We start from the raw sequence: 23,036 nt of genomic DNA on the forward strand, positions 1-23,036 counted from the left end.
ATTTATTTTTTACTTCTCTGCTATTCTTCCTCATATATCTAACCACGTGGTAGGTCTTTTGAAGACAGGATCCAAATCCTTTCCTCCCTTGGCAATCCCTCATGTGCCTACCATAAAATATATATTTTGTTAATACTCTTTGTTTGAGAGGAAAAGACACTAATTCCATCCTGCTATATATTATCCAGATGTAAATTTCCTCCATTATATTTCATACATTATTAAAAAATGAAATTGCGACTTGATCCCAGAAAAGACCAAATTTAGGCCATGGTTTTTAGTGAACATGCCCATTTTCATGAAAAGGTTGATCTGCCTGAAGGAAAAATGGCTTAAATTTATCTCACAAAGTTCCGTATATAGGCCCAGTCACACCTCTGACCTTATCGGAGGGGTGGGTGGGGATGCTCCCACTTTAATTTTAAAAAGATCTTGATTTCTCAACTCACCTATTACATGGGCAGACACAAAGGCCACAGCACTTGTTGAGTTCTGTTAAAGTCTTCTCTGCCTCTCTCATGTCTTTATTTATTTGGTCCATGCCTTCTTCTATGCGGTTTAGTTGTTCTAAGAATAAGGTGGGGAAGTTACATTTTGTTTTACAGTCCCAGTACCAACCAGAAAACACTATTATTATGAATAGCAAACCTCAATTTTGAATCCACCAATAATCCATCATCCCAGTGACTGTATCAGTGCCAGAAAGTACTACGTATTGTCCAACATGAAAATAATCTTTCACAAACTGATTTTGAGGCAGTGGCCTCTTACTGTGGGAAGATTTGTTGTAAAGAAATTTGTGTAAGAGGAGCATGTGAGAGTTTTTAGAGATCACCCCTGAAACCAAATAAAGTATACTTTGACCAGACCAGGTCCCTAGTGTTTTATCTCTGGATAAGTTCAAAACCTGAGGGCTATCGTAAGTCTAATAAAAACTAGGCCAGAGGGGCACCTGGGTGGCTCATTCGGTTAAGTGTCCGACTTCAGCTCAGGTCATGATCTCACGGTTCACAAGTTCAAGCCCTGTGTCAGGTTCTGCGCTGACAGCTCAGAGCCTGAAGCCTGCTTCAGATTCTGTGTCCCCCTCTCTCTCTGCCCCTTCCCCACTTGTACCCTGTTTCTCTCTCTCTCAAAAGTGAAAAAAAAAAAAAAATTAGGCCAGATTGCTCAGGGGCAACTCAAATAGAGTATTTCCAAGCTCACCCAAATCTAAACCTGTTTAAGGTCTTAACCTGATTTCTGAAAAGGATGCAAGAATATCATAGTATCTAATGTACATATGACAAATGCACACAATAAATCCTGCTACTGGACAAGTACTTGGTATACAATTGGGCACTGTCATCCCCACCTCAAATAGGCAATTAACACGACATAATTCAGAAAAAAGTAAACCTATCACTTTTATCTTACACAGAGAAGGCACTCCCCAAGGCTTAATTTTCAACATGGCTGATCTGAAAGGGCTTTCTGGTATTCTAAGTCAAATCAAGGGTTTTTGCCAATGACTGCAACTCACCCCCTTGTTCATCCAGCATAGTGATAGTCTTGATTCCTGCATCCTGAGACTAAGAGAAGGGAAAAAAGCTGATAGCACTAAAAAACAAAAGCAACAGAAACAAAGACTACAAGGCCTAATAGCAAGAGATAATCATTTAGAAACCTAAGTTCTCAGAGGATTAAAGCTACAGAGAAAACTAATATCCCAAACCAACTTTAACTATTCACCATGCCCCAATAAAATTAAATCACTAATTCATGGTGAATTGATCTTCCTTATCACATTCTAATACTGTCAATGGGAGAAACAAAAAAGGCCCATTAGTGTATGGTTTGACAATTTCAGCAACTGCTGTTTCAAATAATAAAGCTTACTGATACCATATCTTTCTGACTCTTAACAGAAATCCCAGCTTATGCTATCAAGATCCCTCTTACACAATTTCTGTACTTAACTTTAATGATTAAAGTTTCTTTCTTACCTCAATGGCTAAACCCAGCATTCTCCTTGTGCTTTCCAGAGACTAGGGAAAAATATAGGGTTTTAGTATTCTAAAATATGTAGCCAAAAAAAAAAAAAAAAAAAAGAAAGAAAAACTTGATCATATATTCATGATGCTATTCTATTTTTAGATACTGCCAGCCCACCCAACCTTCCCTTTAAAATAAACAAACAAAACAAAAAAATAAAGTTGAGCACTATAATTTTAGTTCTTTTCTTCCTACCAGGTGCTCCATGAGAGAAAATTTGGAGGCATTTATAAAAGTTTAATGTAGGCAGAAATCAAGGTATATAACACAGACATCAGAAATTCTGTTAAATTAAATGTTTTCAATTCCTCTAATTTATAGTATTTTGTTGTAAGTAATTGTTAAACAATGACTATCTAAAAAAAAAAAAAAAAACAAAAAAATCCAAATTGCTTTCATTTATTTAGCTTTTGGTGAGCTGAAAAACTAAGGGGCCAGCAATGGCATTCTGAGGCAAATGCATTCTTGGACATAAAGTGACGGGGAGGTCAAAATGGACTTCTAAGAAGGTCCTTTCATCCCTCAACTGAAAGAGAATTGCTGGGGTGCCCAGGTGGCTCAGTCGGTTAAGCATCCGACTTTGGCTCAGGTCATGACCTCATGGTTCTTGAGTTCGAGCCCTGCATAGGGCTCTGTGCTGCGGATTCTGTGTCTCCCACTCTCTCTTCCTTTCCCCAACTCATGCTCTGTCTCTGTCTCTCAAAAATGAATAAACATTTTTAAAAAATTAAAAAAAAAAAAAAAGAAAATTACTTATTCCAAGTAAAATATTTACCTCATCAGTAACCTGGTGGGCTCTCAGCTGAATTTCTTCTGATGACAGATTATCCATGATGAATTAAAACTTTTGATAAGCACAGAAACTGAAACGTGGATATTCTGTAATAATAAGGATATAAAAAAGTTTGAGCAAAGAGTACGGATTTATGGAATTCAGGATACTTATCTGGAAAACAGGATGAGATAACCTATCTGTATCTTTATCCAGCTAGTTATCTATCACAGGTGAGGAAATTATGGCCAACGAAGGATAAATAGTTGGTTAAATGCTAATTAGCACCAGAGGAGAACCTGAAACTCAGGTTTCAGGACTTCTAGTGAAATGCTATTTAAAGAGGAAAGTGGTCTCTCTACTTTGAGGACCACATACTAGAAGACAAGCTTTAAAAGATTATTAAAATGAATTCTTGGTTATAAAATGTTCTTCATACATTATTTGAATACAAAAAAGCAATAAGGTGAAGAGTCTAAGTTAGGTAGTATTCCATTAATAAAGTAACAAAATTCAAAGTCATGTGCCTGAAGAACACAGGAAACATTCTAGACATGTGCCAGTTGTCCAGGCCACTAATTAGAGAAAATGAATTATTTTCATTCTTAACAAGAAAAGGGTAATGTTAATGTAGAACTCAGAACAGATTTTTCACAGTGGATTCTCCCTTTCCAATTATATTGTTTCTTGTTTTAGTGAAGCCCCTAAGAAACGCAAAAATTCTTTCTCTTATACATAGTAATTTAGTAACTCATAACTCAGAAAGAGAAGATTCATAGACATTCAAACTAAACACAAAACAGTTACTAGGTGTTATTCAGTACTACTGTTGTGTATCCCTCTTTGAAAAGTCATATGGAGTAGTAACTACTGTGTTACACCTCTAGGTTGCTTTCCTTTCATTACATTTGTTAGCTTTGTGTTATTTTTTTTCTGTTGTTACATTTTTGAAAACAAATTTTACCAAAGCTCTGTGTCAGTGACACAGAAAAAGTTCTGAATTTACCCTCAGGGAACAAGGGTAATGATTGTCATGAGTTTGAGGGGGGTGGGTAGTGTTACTGGCATCTAACAGGTAGAGGCCAGGAATGCTGCTAAATATCCCATAATGCTCCTAGGGACAGCCCTTTGCAACAAACGATTAACTGGCCCCAAATGTCAAAGTGCTGAAGTTGAGAGGCACCCTGCCATGGAGTATACTCAATGACCGGTAGGGAACCTAGTTAACCAGGAATATACTAGACTAAATCCTTGGAAGACAGCGATTTTGTTATATATATATAACAAAAATATATACACATATATATATATGTGTATACACATATATACATACACATATATATTTATTTTTATTTTTATTTAATCTCTAACACCTAATATATTGGATCTGACAGTTGGTACTCCAGCAAATGTGTGCTGAATGAACACATAAGCAGAAAAACAAGGTGCATTCTCAAAATATTTATGTAGATTTTAGAAACAAAGCTACATATACCAGTAGCACTAAGCCTGCAATTATCCACTAGAAACACAAAGCAAAAATTGCCATTACAAGTGTATGATCTGAAATGGCTTGCTAGTCACACACAAATCTTTTTAGTCACATCCATAACTAACCATCACTTTTATTTTTTTTAATTTTTATTTTTTTTATTTTTATATATATGAAATTTATTGACAAATTGGTTTCCATACAACACCCAGTGCTCATCCCAAAAGGTGCCCTCCTCAATACCCATCACCCACCCCCCTAACCATCACTTTTAGTAGAATCATCACTCATAAAACAAAAAACAACAATATTATATTCTCAGTACAGAAAGGCACTGCATTTGGAGTCCTGTTTATTTATTTATTAACTCCTATCATGGCTGTTTTAGGTTTAATTAAGATTTTGAACCTTTATTAAAGCCTTTAATGCTCATGAAAAATGATTATTAATTACTATTAGTAATAAAAAGTATTACGTATTACTGCAAAAGCTACAGATTTAATTTCATATCTTGCTTGCCACTGTAGGACTCTGGTTCTGGCAAAAGGTTCATATACTAAGATATATAATCAAGATACAAGGTCTTTCTTGAATTAAGAATTGTTCATTCATAGGTAGAAGCATAAATAGGACCACATGCTTTATTACTTTGACCCTTTAGCTTTATCAGAGATATGTTCATGCTACAGTTTTCTCTTCTGTCAATCTTTTATAGTTGCAATTATGAAAAGAAAAGTTGTTTTTGTAATCTCTCACCTTCAGATTTTTGTACACCTTTCATTTCTATAATACCTCGTCTGCCTTCCCAGGTAACTTGTTTCTCCATTACTTTCAGAGCCCCAACAAGATACCTTTCAAAGCCTGCTCTTACCAGGCAGAATGCTCCAAAGTTGTCTATACCTCCTCAATGCCCAATAGAACAAAAAAGTGATATGAAAAGTAATACATGCTAATCAAGCAGTGCCTGGAAGTGACATCCTTAGTCAAGTTTCCCAATACAGTGTCCCATGGGTAGGAATGTATTTTGGGCATATCATGCCCAGATCTCTCAAATTGTATAATTTCATAATTCTACTCCTATTTGCTATCTTCCTATCCTAGTCAAAATCGGCAAAACACGTAGGTTGAAGGAGAGGCTTGAATGTAAAACCGACCTCTGTCAAACTAGAAGATTCCTTCTAATTATACACACACACACACACACACACACACACACACACACACACACGAAGGCAGATACAGCTGGGAGGCAGAAATGAAGAATCACTCCTGGCATGGCAATGGACTCATTTTGAGAGACACAAACTTTGGTGAACTCAAAGTTCTGCCTAGTATTTCTTTTTTTCCTCCCCTGAGCAGATGGCACACAAGACAAGAAACAGACTTATGTAAAGTTCTCACACACGTTTGACAAGCTGATCTCAGAACACAGCTGCCTAAGACCTCTACTCTGGATTCTTGAGGGTGTTGAACACATGGTTACAGTAAAAGGGAGTAAGAGAGACAAAGCAGAATTATACGGGAAGGACAAAGCAACAATACTTCCAAGGCTCTTATTAGCTTTTACTAAACTGCTCTGAAGCGTCAGGCAGGGTGCAACCTAGAATTAGTTATATAGCTTTACTCATATTTATTATTATCTCCAGGAGTTTTTCCTTATGGAGTCAGGAAAAGACTACCCAGAATGTTGTAGTAATGAGAATTAGAGGGAGTGCCTAGTGGCTCAGTCAGTTAAAGCCACTGACTCTTGCTTTCAGCTCAAGTCATGATCTCACAGTTCATGCATTTGAACCCCATGTCAGGGTCCATGCTGACAGTGCAAAGCTTGCTTAGGATTCTCTCTCCCTCTCTCTGCCCCTTCCCTGCTCTCTCTCTCAAAATAAGTACATAAACTTAAAAAAAAAAGGGGGGGGGGAGGGTGCTTAGAGCGGCAACTGAATGGCTCAGTCGGTTAAGCGTCTAATTTCCACTCAGGTCATGAGCTCACAGTTCCTGAGTTCAAGCCCTGCGTTGGGCTCTGTACTGACAACTCAGAGCCTGAAGCCTGCTTCAGATTCTGTGTCTCCCTCTCTCTCTCTGCCCCTCCCCCATTCACACTGTCTCTGTCTCAAAAATAAAACACACAAAAAAGTTTTTTAAATTAAACCTGGGGGAGGGGAAGGAAAATGAAATGTCTCTTGACACAAATATCCCATTAAACTTTGTCTTCGGGGTGCCTGGGTGGCTCAGTCAGTTAAGCATCTGAGTTTGGCTTACGTCATGATCTTGTGGTCCGTGAGTTTGAGCCCCACATCTCTGTGCTGACAGCTCGGAACCTGGAGCCTACTCAGGTTGTGCCTCCCTCTCTCTCTGCCTCTCCCCTGCTTGTGCTCTGTCTCTCTCTTAAATGTAAAATAAAACATAAAAATTTTTTTTTATTAAAAAAAAAAAACCTTAGTCTTCTTATATATAATCTAACAGGTTAAATATGTATCATTTTTGTCAATATTCCTGGAACTTAATATACTATGCTAATTGTGAGTGTAGTATATGCTCCCTTTGAAAGATAAAAGCAAGAGTTTCCCTAGCACTTTTGCAATGTATCTCCCTTAATTTGGTTAATTTGGGCTTACTAGAAGACTCCTAGTTTACCTTAATTTCTTTTTATAAACTGTGGAGTGGGGAAGAAGAAATGTTCACTGAGTACCTTAGTATATATCATGTACCCTACTAAGTACTTATATACATCATTATCTTTACTATGCCGCCTTATAGATGGGCAAAATAAGATTCCAGTAATTTGCCCAGGGTGACTGAATCAGTAAAGAGCTGATTTATTATTTTTATTTTTAAGAGAGAGAGAGAGAGAGCAAGACTGAGGGGAGTAGGGGGGAAAGGGGCAGAGGGAGAGAGAATCTCAAGTAGGCTCCACACTCAACGAGGAGCCCAACACAGGGCTCAATCCCACAACCCGGGGATCATGACCTGAGCCAGAATCAAGAGTCAGACGCTCAACCCACTGAGCCACCTGGGTGCCCTGTTTTTTGTCTTGTCTTGTTTTCTTTTCTTTTTGAGCAGACTTATTATTCAAGTATGGATACTCTGAAACCAAAGATAGTTCATGGTCTGGTAACTAGTCTTACTGTTGGATGCATCTTCCCTTAACAAACATCAGATGTTATGAGAACTGTTGAATATCAGAAAATAGACTAACTACCCTACCCGATGGCTCATTCTGAAATTTAACATAAATATATAATATACATATAATAAAACCATAAAAATTCTTCAACAGACTCAAAAACAGTTAAACTAAAGGAAGAACTGGGGTGCCTGGCTGGCTCAGTCAATAGAGCATGCAAATTTTGATCTTGAAGTTGTAAATGTGAGTTCCACGTTGGGTGTAGAGATTACTTGAAAATAAAATCTTAAAAACAAAATTAAAGAAAGAACTAGAAAGACAAAAGTTATCATGGTTTTCAGCTGTTTTAAAATAATTAAGAATCTGAAATTACATTAATTTAGGGGCACCTGAGTGGCTCAGTTGGTTAAGAATGCAACTTCAGCTCAGGTCATGATCTCACAGTTCAGGAATTCGAGCCCTGTGTTGGGGGGCTCTGTGCTGAGAGCTCAGAGCCTGGAGGCTGCTTTTGATTCTGTATCTCCAACTCTCTCTGCCCCTCCCCCACTTGTGCTCTGTCTCTCTCAAAAATAAACATTAAAAAAATTTTTTTTAATGAAATTACATTAACTTTGAAAATAATACTATTGGGAATAAGGGATATAAAGAAAACAGTCTTAGAACTGAATCAACAGGAGTTCGATGTCTTCACCGATAAAAATCAGGAAGTAATAATATAATCAGGAAGTATATATATATAATATATAACAAATATAATCAGGAAGTAATCAGGAAGAGTAATCAGGAAGTAATCAGGAAGTAATGGAAGTACAGCACTTTATCATTACTATTATTTTTAAAGATTTTATTTTTTTATTTTTTTTTTTTAAATTTTTTTTTTTTCAATGTTTATTTATTTTTGGGACAGAGAGAGACAGAGCATGAACGGGGGAGGGGCAGAGTGAGAGGGAGACACAGAATCGGAAACAGGCTCCAGGCTCCGAGCCATCAGCCCGGAGCCTGACGCGGGGCTCGAACTCACGGACCGCGAGATCGTGACCTGGCTGAAGTCGGACGCTTAACCGACTGCGCCACCCAGGCGCCCCAAAGATTTTATTTTTAAGTAATCTCTGTACCGAACCTGGGGCTCAAACTCACAACGCTGAGATCAAGAGTTGCATGCTCTTCCAACTGAACCAGCCAAGCACCTCACACACAACACTTTAAATCACCACCCATTTCAGTGTCCTGCTAACAATAATATACCAGTGATTTTATATAATAATTCATTTTATACTGGAAAGCAAAGATTTTGCATTAAAACATTCTACCAAGTTAGCTTCATGACTTATTCCTTCTTAATCACAATATAAGTTGCTCTACAAGTTATACCCATATAGTTTACTATTGTATGATAAAATTTGTGGTTCTTTTTGGCATAGTTTGATAATCAATGTATTCATATCAAGTGGAAATTTCTGTTCATAGCAGGCTAGCATAGGAACTCCAGCATTCAAATTCTGGCCCCAAAATGTATTTGTTGTATAACCTCGGGCAAGTCAGCTAAATCTATTAAGACTTGGTTTCTGCATTTGTAAAATAGAGATAACAGGCTCTTTTTGTGAGGATTAAAAAAAGGTGATCCATACAAAGTGCTTATTATTGGTGCCTGATCCATGGCTGGTATTCAAGTGTGAGTCATTATTTTAATATTATTAGGGAAGCAGAAAGACATAGGCAAAAGAAAAGCCAAACAATGTTAAATATAAGTGACATTAATGTAAATGCAATTGAAAATAGCTACTAAATATTAATTGTTCCATCTTTGACGCTGCATTTGAATATTGAAGTTGATAATACTGTATGAGCTATGTATCTGAACTATTTTCAGGCCAGTCATGAGTCTGCACATGTCAAGACAGATATTAAACAGGTTTAAATTAAACCAAGTTTCCGGATGATAGGTACTTATCTAGACAAATATATATATAGTTTGCATGTCTAAAAAATTAAAAACTGCCCTGAAATGTTTTTTTTTTTTTCTGGCTAAGGCCAAGCAAACATAAAACTACACAAAATGTTGAAGGTTATTATATAAACTGAACAAAGTAAGACTTAAAAAAGTCAAATACTTGCTATAACTACTGAGACAAAGAATATGGGTATAAAAAAGTCTAGCAGGAAATCATCAAAATATAACTAACGGCTGTGGTGGTAAAATTGAGTGATTTTTCTTTTTTTCTCAATTTACCAAATGATCTGCATTGTAGTTACACTACTTTTAAATTTCATTCATTTATTTTCATCACAAATATGATAGCTTATGACAACCAAGAAAACAGACTTATAAGACTGGTGAAAACAAAGACAAGGAATTAATTTTAGACCACATTTCATAAGCATAATGATCAATTCTTAGCCTCTCTTGAGAGAAATCTTCTGTTGGTACATATTCACAGTAAATGTATTTGTGGAAACATTTCCATCCATTCACAGATGATATAAAGGTATAGAAATGATAGAGGTATAGAAACGATACAGACCGATTGTCCAAACCACAAAGGTATAGAAATGATACAAATCGATTGTCCAAAACATTCTGCTAACAGATGTTTAGAGGAAAGGCCCTTGCTAAAGTTTGGCTGGGAACCATACTTCATTCACAAACCACAAAGGTATAGAAATGATACAGAACGATTGTCCAAAACATCCTGCTAACAGATGTTTAGAGGAAAGGCCCTTGCTAAAGTTTGGCTGGGAACCATACTTCATTCACATTACGGGGCAGAAATGGGTTCTAATGAGCTCTGAATAAGTTCTTAGTACTTTCACGGCAAAATACTAAGAGGTGGATAACGTAGAGTTCACAAAGAGGCAGAGAACTTAGCTGGAACAGAGAATTTACAACTTCATCCTGGAATACAGCCAAACTCCTGTCATGGCCCCTCACCTCCAGTGTATTCTCCTTCTCTAACCTTCCTACCAACAATGAGAATCCTCAGGGATTCAAAGAAAATGTATAAAATTAGAAGCCAATTAATAGGTAATCTGTAGAACGTGCTTTAAAATAATTCAAAGGTGGGGAAATGGCTGGGAGTACAGAGGAAACAAGATTGGCCACGACTGTTGAAGCTGGGTGAATAATACATGAAGGTCATTATGCTAATCAACTTTTTATTATGAATTATTATCAAAGTATCCAACATATACAGAAGTTTTTTTTTTTTAATGGCAGCTAACTTTTAATAATCTTTACTCACCATTTTGTAAATCTAGATAGTAGAGGATTGAGAAGATTCAGAGTAACAACTACAAGTTAATACTTATAAACCATTATACATGCAAGACACTATACTAAGAAATAAAATACATATGTGTATTATAGATACACACACACACACATTCCTTTAATCCTTACCATACTCTCTTAATCCATCTAGGCTGCTATAAAAAACAACAACAACATAAGCTCGATTTATTAACAACAGAAATTTATTTCTTATAGTTCTGTAGGCTATAAGTCTGACTAAGCTCAACATGCCAGCACTGGTCATATTTTCATGAGGGCCCTCTTTCTGGTGCAAACCTAATGCCTTACATGGTGGAAGGGGCTAGGGAGCTCTCCAGAGCCTTTATTCTAAGGCACTAATCCCATTCATGAGGGATCCACCTTCATGGCTTAAGCACCTCCCAGAAGACCCATTTAAATACCATCACACCAGGAATTAGGATTTCAACCTATGAATTTTGGTAGGAAGACAAACATTTAGTCCATAGCAAATACTATTTAATTCCACATTTTACAGATGTAGGAACTTAAGGAACAGTGAGGTTAAGCAACTTTTGCAAGGTCACAAAGAGCCAGATTCAAATCTAGGTGGACCGATGCAGAGGATGTGCTGTTACATGTATTAAAAAGAGGAAAATAGATATATTGTCAACTCATTCAAATGTGTGGCAGCTTTGCCCAAAGAAATGCATATATATGAAGTCCCTGCTTTTCCCTTTTCAAGTAGCAAGTCTAACTCCAGGATTAGCGCACATGTTACAACAGCGGTTCCCAGTCTTGGCTACACTCATCACCTAGAGGCCCAAGCTACACCCCAGACTATTTGAATCAGAATCTCTGGGGAGTGAGAGCCAGTAGATTTTAAACCTTCCCAGGTGACTTCAATGTGCAGTCAAGGCTGAAAACCACTATTTTTTATTTTATTTTTTTGTTTATTTATTTAGAGAGAGACGGTGAAGAGAGAGAATCCCAAGCAGGCTCTGCACCATCAGCACCAAACCCAACATGGGGTTCAAACTCACAAAATCGCGAGATCATGACCTGAGCTGAAACTGAGTCGAGTCAGATGCTTAACTGACTGAGCCATCCAGGTGCCCCTGAAAAACCAGTGTTTTAGACCAAAGTTGATATTTTTAAAAATGTAGAGTCAGGTATTATCAATGATATCCTACCCTGTTATAATTCTGGTACCTAATGAAGGGGAGGAAAAAAAGTATCATTTAACAATGCAGGACAAGAATAACTTAGCCTTCAGTAAGTTAAGCACTGAATTACATATGACCCAGCAAATCTATTCCTATTTTCTCCTCTAGAGAAATGATAATGCACATCCACATGAAAACTTGTACATTAAATGCTTAAAGCAGCATTATTGCTAACAGTCAAAAAGCAGAAAAACCCCAAATGTTCACATAATGGAATATCATTCAGCCATAAGAAGGAATGCTACATGCTACAACATGTATGAGTCTTGGAAGCATCATTCAATTAACAAAACCAGATACAAAAGACCCGTATAGTATGATGTCACTTATGTGAAATGTCCAGAATAGGCAAATCCATAGAGACAAGAAGTAGATTAGTGATTGCCAGAGGATGGGGGAAAAAGGGAAAGGACTAACTACTGATAGGTACAGGGCTTGTTTTGGAGGTGACAGAAATGTTTTGGAATTAGTGATGACAGCTGCACAGCATTATTAATATACTAAAAGCCACTAAATTGTGTACTTTATTACTTTAAAAACTTTTTTTAATGTTTATTTTTGAGAGAGAGAGACAGTACTAGCAGGAGAGGGGCAGAGAAAGAGAGAGGGAGACAGAGAATCTGAAGCAGGATCCAGGCTCTGAGCCGTGAACCACGTGATCATGACCTGGGCCGAAGTCAAACGCTTATCCATCTGAGCCACCCAGGTGCCCCTAAGTTGTATACTTTAAATAGTGAACTTTAACATTATGTGAATTATACCTCGATTTATAAAAAATTGAAAAAAAAAAACCTTCAGGATGGAGAAAGAATATTTGGAAGAAGCAGTCAAGTAAAAGTAAACAGTATGAGTGAGAATCAAAAGGAAGAAAGAAATCATTAATTTTGTAGCTTTTCCTATGCTGAACAATTTTCTGCCATAGCATAAAATATGGAGATTCACTTAAAATAACTGATAGTAGCTATCTATAGAGTAGGCACCATTGAAATACAAAACTTGTACTTTATGTTCAACGGAGCCCCTCCTTTCTTCTCCAGGAAGAAAAATGGTGGCTGGAAAAGAGGATAGAACAACCACGTCAAGAAATAAACCCAACATACTTCTTTATTCAGATATAAGTATCGTTTGTGTTTAAAGCAACTTATGGGTGGGGTGCCCGGCTGGCTCAGTTGGAGGAGCATGCAATTTTTAAAAAAAAATTTTTTTTAATGTTTATTTATTTTTGACAGAGAGAGCACGCGCGTGCGCGCATGAGCAGGGGAGGGGCAGAGAGAGAGAGAGACGCCGAGTCGGAAGCAGGCTCCAGGCCCTGAGCTGTCAGCACAGAGCCCGACGCGGAGCTCGAACCCACAGACCGCGAGATCACAACCTGGGCCGAAGTCGGACGCCCAACCGACTGAGCCACCCAGGCACTCCAGGAGCATGCAATTCTTGATCTTGGGGTTGTGAGTTCGAGCTCCACATGAGGTGCAGAGATTAGTTAAATAAATAAAAACTTTAAAAAAATTTAAAACAGCTTCTTGGAATTCTGAAAACATGCCTTTCCACATCTTTAAAAGGAAAAAGAGTCCAAGTTTTCTTTCTGTCAAGGGGAGAAAAAAACTTAAAAAAAATTTTTTTTAACGTTTATTTATTATTGACAGAGCATGAGCAGGGGAGGGGCAGAGAGAGGGGGAGACACGGAATCTGAAGCAGGCTCCAGGCTCTGAGCTGTCGGCTCTGAGACGAACATGGGGCTTGAACTCACAAACCGCGACATCATGACCTGAGCCAAAGTCAGACACCTAACCAACTGAGCCACCCAGGTGCCCCAAGAAAAAAACTTTTTTTTAATTGGCACTTCTGGCTGTTATTAATAACTAGTACAAGAGAAAGTGAAATTTAAAGAAGGCAACATCAAAATCCTTATTTACGTTAGTGTATCTGAAAACGCTGAACTGTTTTTTGAGACTTAAAATGGTCATTATACAGGTTAAGCACCATTATTTTCTACCAATAAATCTTTTTTTTTTTTTTTTTAATTTTTTTTTTCAACGTTTATTTATTTTTGGGACAGAGAGAGAGAGAGCATGAACGGGGGAGGGGCAGAGAGAGAGGGAGACACAGAATCAGAAACAGGCTCCAGGCTCTGAGTCATCAGCCCAGAGCCTGACGCGGGGCTCGAACTCACGGACCGCGAGATTGTGACCTGGCTGAAGTCAGACGTTTAACCGACTGCGCCACCCAGGCGCCCCATCTACCAATAAATCTTAATGCCACATTAAAAAATGTGTATAGTTTAAATATTAAAGGCCAAATTGGGGCACTTGGGTGGCTCAGTCGGTTGAGCATCAAACTTCAGCTCAGGTCACAATCTTATGCTTCCTGAGTTCAAGCCCTGTGTCAGGCTCTGTGCTGACAGCTTGGAGCCTGGAGCCTGCTTCAGACTCTGTGTCTCCCTCTCTCCCTGCCCCTAACCCACTCACATTCTGTCTCTGTTTCTCTCAAAAATAAATAAACATTAAAAAAATAAAATAAAATAAATAAAGGCCAAAAATGGAAATGCCCACCCCAGCTTAAATGAGATGGAATGAAAATATTTTAAAAATTTTACAGATGATTTTTATTTGCCTTACACAATAATGCATTTTCTAAATTTTCCTTAAAGAATCTTTTTTTAAAATTAATTAATTTATTTTGAGAAAGACAGAGACAGTGCAAGTTGGGGAGGGGTAGAGAGAATCCCAAGAAGGCTCCGCACTGGCAGAGCAGAGCCCAATGTGGGGCTCAAATGCACAAACCGTGAGATCATGATCTGAGCTGAAACCAAGAGTCAGACGCTTAACCAATTAGCCACCCAGGTGCCACTTTTCTAAATTTTCTTTAAAAGGATTTATTTTACTTGTAAGTTTTTATTTTAATTCCAGTTAACAGTGTTATATTAGTTTCAGGTGTACAATATAGTGATTCAATAATTCCATACATCACCTGGTACTCATCACGACAAGTATACTCCTTAATCCCCATTACCTATTTAACCCAAACCCTCACCCCCTTCCCAAAAAGTTGTAAACATATACTGGTTTTATAGATAGGTTTCACAATACTCTATTACTCTATAACTACATTAACAGCAAGTCTATGCAATAACTATAAATCATTGATAGTGAAAAACTCTAAAAGATAAAAAATGTTGCAAGTTCCAAATGACACAAGAAATAGTGATATAAATAGTATTTTTTTTTTTTTTTTAGCATTCAGGATGTCTGTGGGTAGTTCAATTCCCACATCTATAAAGTTTTCTTGACTACTGTTTAGAATAAAATGATGATTTTTATTTTTTTTTTTAATTTTTTTTTCAACATTTATTTATTTTTGGGACAGAGAGAGACAGAGCATGAACAGGGGAGGGGCAGAGAGAGAGGGAGACACAGAATCGGAAACAGGCTCCAGGCTCCGAGCCATCAGCCCAGAGCCTGACGCGGGGCTCGAACTCACAGACTGCGAGATCGTGACCCGGCTGAAGTCGGACGCTTAACCGACTGCGCCACCCAGGCGCCCCTAAAATGATGATTTTTAAAAACCAAAACTCTCAAAAGATAATGCAATATATACAAGAAACTTTAAAATTTTTCCTACTCTTTGGCCTTGTTCTGTTCTTAACAATGTAGAAGTAAATCACAGATACAAAGATACATTAGCCCCAGTTTTATTTATTTATTTATTTATTTATTTATTTATTTATTTTCGGCGGGGGGGTGGGGGGAGGGAGAGAACGGGCAGGGGAAGGGCAGAGGGAGAGAAAGAATCCCAAGTGGGCTCTGGGCTGTCAACACAGAGCCCTGGTTGGGGCTTGATCTCATGAACCATGAGATCATGACCTGAACCAAAATCAAGAGTCGGATGCTTAATAGACTGAGTCACTCAGGCATCCCAATTCCAGTATTATTTATAATGTAAACAAAACAAAACAAAAGGAAGCCACTAAGGAACCAATGTGGCCACTAAGCCACAAAGGAACCAATGATAGGGGATATGACTGAATAATTATGGTATAACTACATGATGGAATATTATTTAGCCATCTAAAATTATTTTTGAAGATTTGGGTTCTTCTATATTTTATTTTAATCAAATCTATATATGTACATGGTTTGAGAAGTCAAATAGTTCCACAACAGTAATAAATAGCAATTCCTCTGCCCTCCCTCATACCCCAAACCAATTCCTGCTCCCAGGACCCCAACAGCAAAATTTTCAACAGTATTAGTTGTTCCAGTGTTTAATCCCAAATTCCTAAATCATATGCTTCATATGCTTCAATTCTGGATATCACCCACAAACTTTCTACAATCAACATATTTAGCTCTTATACCTCCCCATCTCCTAGTTTTATATTTGCCCTTAAAAACTGGCTGGCTAATAAATTCTTGGCTGGAAATCAGAAGTCCTGAAGCAACAAAGTAATCTGTTTAACTGTGGCTATCTCAGTCAAATGTAAATGACCTAAATATCTTTCCTTCAGGGGTGCCTGGATGGCTCAGTTGGTTGACCATCCAACTTTAGCTCAGGTCATGATCTCACAGTTCATGAGTTTGAGCCCCATATGGGGCTTGCTGCTGTTAGCGCAGAGCCTGCTTCGGATCCTCTGTCCCTCACCCCCACCCTCCCCTTTCTCCCTCTCAAAAATGAATAAATATTTAAGGGGAAAAAAAGCCTAAAAACAAAAATTTTCCTTCAAAGAACATTTTTATTAATCCCAAGGAACAAGGGTTCCATGGAACATGACTTGGAAACTACTAACCTACTGAAATTTCTGCTTAATTTATCAGTTATATGGGAACAAAGTTTCTGTTCAATTCTTATCTCAGAGAATAGTCTCTGAAAATAAACCTCAGAGGTCATCTAGTCTAACTTATTTATGCTAAGAGAATAAAATGCAATACTTCTGGCTGTTTCCATAATACATAATCCTTCCTAGGGGAGGGGGGTGGTCCTTCTTGGAACAGACCTGACGATAACTGAAGAGGTAACAGTTCTCGGATGAGAACTGTTGTCTTAGAAGGGCACGCCAAACCAGGACCCAACTGAAGAGGAAAACAAGGCCAAGGTTGTCAGAAGAGAATGTGGTGATATCTAGCTATGGTGACTCCCCCATAAGAGCTGAGAATTCCCTCACACTGGTGGATGGAGAGTCTAAGAGAAAGCAGTTATTAGCAGAAACCTGTGGTCTTAGGAGGGCATGCCAGACCAGGGCCCAACTGAAGAGGAAAACAAGGCCAAGGTTGTCAGAAGAGAATGTGGTGACATCTAGCTATGGTGACAGCCTCAGAAGAGCTGAGAATTCCCTTATGCTGGTAGATGGAGAGTCAGCAGCCTACCTAGTCTGGAGGCTTGGCAGAAAGAAATCCCAGTCCCAGAATACATCCCTCTTCATTCATTCCACAAACATTTTTCAAGTATTTGCTATCAAGTAAGGGAACATTTTTTTTTTAATATTTGTTTATTTTTGAGAGACAGAGAGAAAGAGACAGAGTGTGAGCGGGGAAGGAGAAGGGAGAGAGATACAGAAACCGAAGCAGACCCCAGATGCGGGGCTTGTACTCACGAACCGCGAGATTATGACATGAACCGAAGTCAGACGCTTAACAGACTGAGCTACCCAGGTGCCCCATTTTTAACATGAGACATTTAAAAGGAAGAAGGAAAGGATGCTCACATACAAAAAGTACAGGTGTACAGTATTTCAAAATACTCTAGGTTATACCAAAAAGAGTCCATGCTCTGATTAGGAAATTTAATTATTTCTGAAGGCATTTAGATGAGAGCTTTACTTATGTTAAGATTAGTTTCCTCCTTTTACTTCCTCTCTCAAGGTTCTTTCCTACTTCCTTCTATGGGAACAACTTTAACCATTCTTATGAAGCTCAAAAACTATGTAAATAGAAGAAGCACACCACTAAATCATATCTATTAAACATCTTGGTTTCAAAGGGCACTGAAGCACATGATTCAAGACAGAAACCATACTAAGTGAGAAAATACCACTGAAAGGAATCAAAAGATCAAAATAACACTTCAGCTTTACAGAAGCACAGTTTATAACTTAATTGCTGATGTCCAACACCTAGTATTCAAGTCCTGGAACTTCCCTAATTCTATTCTAAGTGACCAGAACATAATTCTAGGGAGGTAGATCTATATGTGATTACAATCACATTGTTGAACTGAATCACACTGTTGAAAAGAAAGGCTATGGAAAAAGAAAAGGAATGCTCTATGGGAGTTAGGAAAAAGGCTCAAGAATGCAGCATTCATTCTCCAGGTTGGAAAGACATACAATCTGGCTGACTTAAGAATGCTATCTGCTAAGGAGACAGCAAGTGCGAGGTAGGCACAAAGCTTCACCTTGCCTGAATAAAGTATTTACCCAAATCATCCAGGTATTTTGGCTCCGAGTCCAAGTTCACCTAGAAGTTTTCTGGCTAGCTTCTCAAATATTCTGACAACAGGAATCATATGCCAGAGATAGAGAACAGTAGCAATCAGGTCCCCGGAAAATATCTCCTCACAATAGGTTAAAAGAGTGACACACATTCTTGTTAATACAATAGGCAATACAGTGTGGTGGTTAAATGCCCAATACTTGGAGGCATAATGTTTTTAAATCCTATTGTTTAATTTACTTCTTTATGCTTCAGTTTTCATTAAATGAAAATATAATGTTTATTGGAGCATTATAAGGATTGAGTTAATTCACGCAAAGCATTTAAACCTTGGCTGGCATGGTTTATAGTGCTCAACAAAGCTACTATAATTTTTCATAATAGTTATTAAACATCTCTTGTGATTTTGATTTGGGAACCAAAATCCAAGCATGATCAACCCTAAAAAAATTGTGATTTTGCACTATCAAAGAAGTGTCACAATGTAAGGACTCAGTAGTCCTTATATTACATATGCAGTAATATATTGTATGTATGTGCATACAGAGTGGGTAGGGTGGGGAGACACAGGAGACAGGTTGTGAAGGGCTTTGTATACTCTACAAAGAAGTTGGGAATTTTATTTTATAAGCTTTAAGAGGTTATCTAAATGTAATCTCCGTTATCAAAGCATTGTTCAAATAAATTTAAATCCAAGTTACAGATCTCACAAAAATCAATATGATGAGGGGATTCCAGAAAAATACACTCATCAGTGATATAAATATTTTAGTAGCAATACAACCTAAATTAAAATCAAAACCAAAATGTCAGTGAATTTAAATGAGGGCAAATAGAACCCCACCTCCACCCCCAGTCTTACAAAAAGAACAGTACATGCTGTTTCCTGGCTCTACAATCCACTTCCTCCAATTGTTGGGAGGCACTGGATCCATCTGTGTCAAGTCTCTACCCACCACAACAAAGAAAAGACCAGTCCTTGTCATCTAGTTCTCTCTCGATCTACAGAGCTACAAACAAAATATGGCACTAGAATCAAAAAGTTCAGCACTCTTGGATGCAAGCAACATCATATATTATAAATATACATAACGCTAAGTATAAACACAACTAAAAAAACACTCTTCCAGAATGTTTAAAACACAGGAACGAAAGGAAGAAAAAAAAGCACCTTAATTCAGAAGAAAAAAACCAAACAGTAGCTGATTTCACTAAAATGTCAAAGAGCTAACATCCTCTTTTTTCCCTTTTGCTATTCTAATCTACTTTCATCTGGTGAGATCAGATAAGTAAGTTTGCTAGAATTGTGTCACAACAGTGAATGCCATCACTGGGTCCAGTGGCCTAAACCAATCCTTAATTTTAAAGTGGGTAGGTTATGGGGTGCCTGGGTGGCTCAGGGTTAAGCATCTGACCAGTTCAGGCCATGATATCAAGGTTTGTGAATTCGAGCCCCACTTCAGATGAGCTCCGCTTCTCTCTCTCCTCTCTTTCTCTGCCCTTCATGGGATTCTCTCTCTCTCTCTGCCTCCTTGATCACTTGTGCCCTTTCTCTCTAAAAAAATTTTAAAAATAGACTGAGTAGGTTAGTTCCAAAGCAGTATTTTCCAGAGTGCAGAGTAAGAACACAAGATGATTTCAGCTGTTATATAAGCGATAGTTATGTATTTAAGTAGTTTTTATTTTTCAGGGCGCCTGGGTGGCTCAGTCGGTTAAGCATCCGACTTCAGCTCAGGTCACAATCTCATGGTCCGTGAGTTCGAGCCCCGCATCGGGCTCTGGGCTGATGGCTCAGAGCCTGGAGCCTGCTTCCAATTCTGTGTCTCCCTCTCTCTCTGCCCCTCCCCCGTTCATGCTCTGTCTCTCTCTGTCTCAAAAATAAATAAACATTTAAAAAAAATTTAAAAAATAAATTAAAAAAATAAATAGTTTTTATTTTTAATTATTTTAAATGTTTATTTACTTATGGGGAAGGGGGTGCAGAGCCCAATGTGGGGCTCAAACTCATGAACTGTGAGATCATGACCTGAGCCAGAATCGAGTCAGATGCATAACCGACTAAGCCACCCAGATGCCCCTAGCAATAGTTACGTATTTAAGTTACATGTATATTATAACGTATACTAGAAAAGGGAATAAAATACATAAAAACCATGATTTCACAGATTATCACTTTGGAAAAGTGTAATGTTGAAAACAAATCTATTAAAAACATGAAATATTGCAGATGATCTTCTAAAAGGCAAATTTTACAATGGTGGTATGGTTCATGATGGGTGAAATACTGACAGTTGTCCCATGAACAACTTGGGCCTGTTTCTTTGTTTACCTGCTTCCATCTAGGTTCAAGGCTGTGTTCCGAATAATTAGAAAAGGTGTGACCTTTGGTTAAGTGAGCTTGCTACTATGTTTAAGCAAACACTACTATTTACAGGAAAGAGTGTTATACTGTTAAGAATAGTGTCTATAGGAAAGAGTGTTAAGAAAATAATGGCACAATAATCCACTGCTATCCTGGAACTAGGATAACAGCAATTCTCTAGTGTATACCCATATACCACAAGCACCCCGCCCCCCAAAAACCCAAAAACAAAAATAAAAAGCTTACTAACACTGATAAATATTTGAGCTGTAGGCTGTTGCATGATCATTTCACTCACTTTCACATCATCTGTCAAAGGAGCATGGTAATTGTGAAAAGAAGTGTTTCTTCTAATATCTATATGAATATATTCTTCCTCATTACCTCTTGCCAAAGGAACAAAAGACAATTAACCATTAGATGCTTTAGGCATCAACTGTGATTATGGAAGAAACATTATTTTTTTAAAAATCTTACTATGAAATATTTTAAGGTTAGATTTCAAAGTATTCTAGCTAATGAGGTCCCATGCATTTAAAGTGTGGTATTTTCCAGGCTGGGCAAGAACGTGGGAGAACCATTTCTACCTGACCATATTTTACCTGCACATCTGAAAGCCAGTCTTAAGGGCACATGGAATAATATTCCTCTCAATTCTTGAACTATCTGCTACTAAGAAGCTATATTATTTTCACATGGCCAAGGGAACGCTGTCAGAAGCTACCAGTATCCAAACAGCCCTCTCCAGTCGTCCACCTACTCCCTGAAGATGACTAGCAAAAGGCAAAAGGACACTCCCTTCTCATCTTCCTTTCCCAACTTTGACGTCTTTCGGTTTTCTCTACTCTCATGTACCTTTCCTAATACTGTAGTGATTAATGACTTAAAAAAGGTTGAAATGAAACAGTACTTTCCAGTACTCTCCCCCTACCCACAACCACTCCAGGCTGGAACTGTGAAATTCGTTTTACGGATCCTTCGTGCGTCTGCAGTACAGCCACGAGGTAAGAATGGACTTTCCTAGAGAGCCTGGACTCTCCAATGCCACGAACCTCAGAGACCTTCAAATAACTACTTCAGAGTTATCTGATCACTTGTGGTCACCGTACAGTCTTCTAATCACGACCACAGCAACACTGTAGAGGAGAGGGAGTGGGAGTTTACCTCTGCTTGGTTTTGAGGAGGGGACCAACGAACCACCACCCCACCACCCTTCCTCCGCCGCCCCTCGGTAGTTTCCTGGCGCCTCGCGTCCTTGCTCTGGGCCCGACCTGCCCAGTAGAGGCAAGAGCACTTCCCCCCCCCCCCGCTTAAGCCCGACCCCACGAACTTTTAAACACAATAATACTCCTTCTTCTTGGGACCTGATCCCAATCTTCAACCCGACTAGCTCCCTCAACCCCACTCCTGGAAGCTCACCAACCAGTTCCGGCCACTCCTCTCGCGCCGCAGCGGCTCGGACACCCCCAGACCGGACTTGGAGCTGCCTCCTCCTAGCGCCTGCGTGCGCCGGGCCCGCGCGCCTGCGCACTTCCCCGGACGCGCGGGCGCGGACACACCCCTGGAGCAGGAGCCAATCACCTTCTGAGGGGTTTAAATCTCCCTGCCACGCAGGCGAAGAGCCTGGGGAGTCGCCCGTTAACCGGAAAATTCGAATCCCTCCAGAAGGTGGGATATATTCATGCAACAAACATTTGTCGAGGGCAAGCCATCTGCTGGATGATTGCTGAAGAAAAGGAGACAAGAATGCCTTCCTTGCCCTCCAGGATCTTTTGATCTATCTAGATTGGAGATCGATATGTAAACAAATAATAGTGGGTAGAATTTAGTGAGTGGCATCAGGAAGTCCGAGGCGGAGTCGGTGCACAATGAAAGCTGCACCTTATCCTTAGGGATGTCTGGAAGGGTTCCCAGAGAAAGCGACTTTTCAATCAGGAAGGCTAAGTAGGAATTCTCCTAGAAGTCTGGGATAGAGGGTGATAGTTTTCCAGCCTGCGGAAACAGCCTTTGCCACTAGGAACATAGCACTTTCTGTAAATTCCTTGTAGTTCATTCTGCTGAGAGGCTTAGAGCTCATCGTGTATCTCCAGGTGAAGTGGGGAATAACCTTTAAATAGTCGGCAACGGGCTAGATCTTGGTAGGTCTTGCACTTTATACTGGACTTTAGTGTGCAAGCTTAAGTGAGCCTGGACTTTATACTATGGCTACAGAAATCCATTGAAGGGTTTTAAACAGGTCCAGGAACTCTTCTGGGTACCTCTAAGAATAGAGCACAGTGCTGGAAATTAATAATTAAAAAAAATAATAACAGCACTTCGAAGGAATCTACTTCTAAGGGTCAGGAAAGTGAACCCTGAGA

At 38.7% G+C, this 23,036-nt stretch overlaps 1 protein-coding gene across 5 annotated transcripts in view; it reads right to left on the minus strand.

Moving 5' to 3' along the window:
- The window catches only part of SNAP23 (synaptosome associated protein 23), a 37,368-nt gene extending 15,179 nt beyond the window's left edge, over positions 1-22,189 (minus strand). For 4 of the 5 annotated variants that reach the window (XM_030318417.1, XM_030318415.1, XM_030318416.1 and 1 more), the window contains exons 1-5: positions 22,096-22,189; positions 2,807-2,910; positions 1,983-2,024; positions 1,520-1,568; positions 450-567 (exon numbers count right to left, since the gene is read on the minus strand). In XM_030318417.1, coding sequence (XP_030174277.1) covers positions 450-567; positions 1,520-1,568; positions 1,983-2,024; positions 2,807-2,863 — 266 coding nt within the window. In that variant the 5' untranslated portion in view covers positions 2,864-2,910; positions 22,096-22,189. The remainder of the gene's footprint in view (positions 1-449; positions 568-1,519; positions 1,569-1,982; positions 2,025-2,806; positions 2,911-22,095) is intronic. The other variant, XM_030318414.1, reaches the window with a different exon arrangement.
- Between the last annotated feature and the right edge of the window lie 847 nt (positions 22,190-23,036).

Source organism: Lynx canadensis, chromosome B3 (assembly GCF_007474595.2).
Source record: "Lynx canadensis isolate LIC74 chromosome B3, mLynCan4.pri.v2, whole genome shotgun sequence".
NCBI lineage: Eukaryota > Metazoa > Chordata > Mammalia > Carnivora > Felidae > Lynx > Lynx canadensis.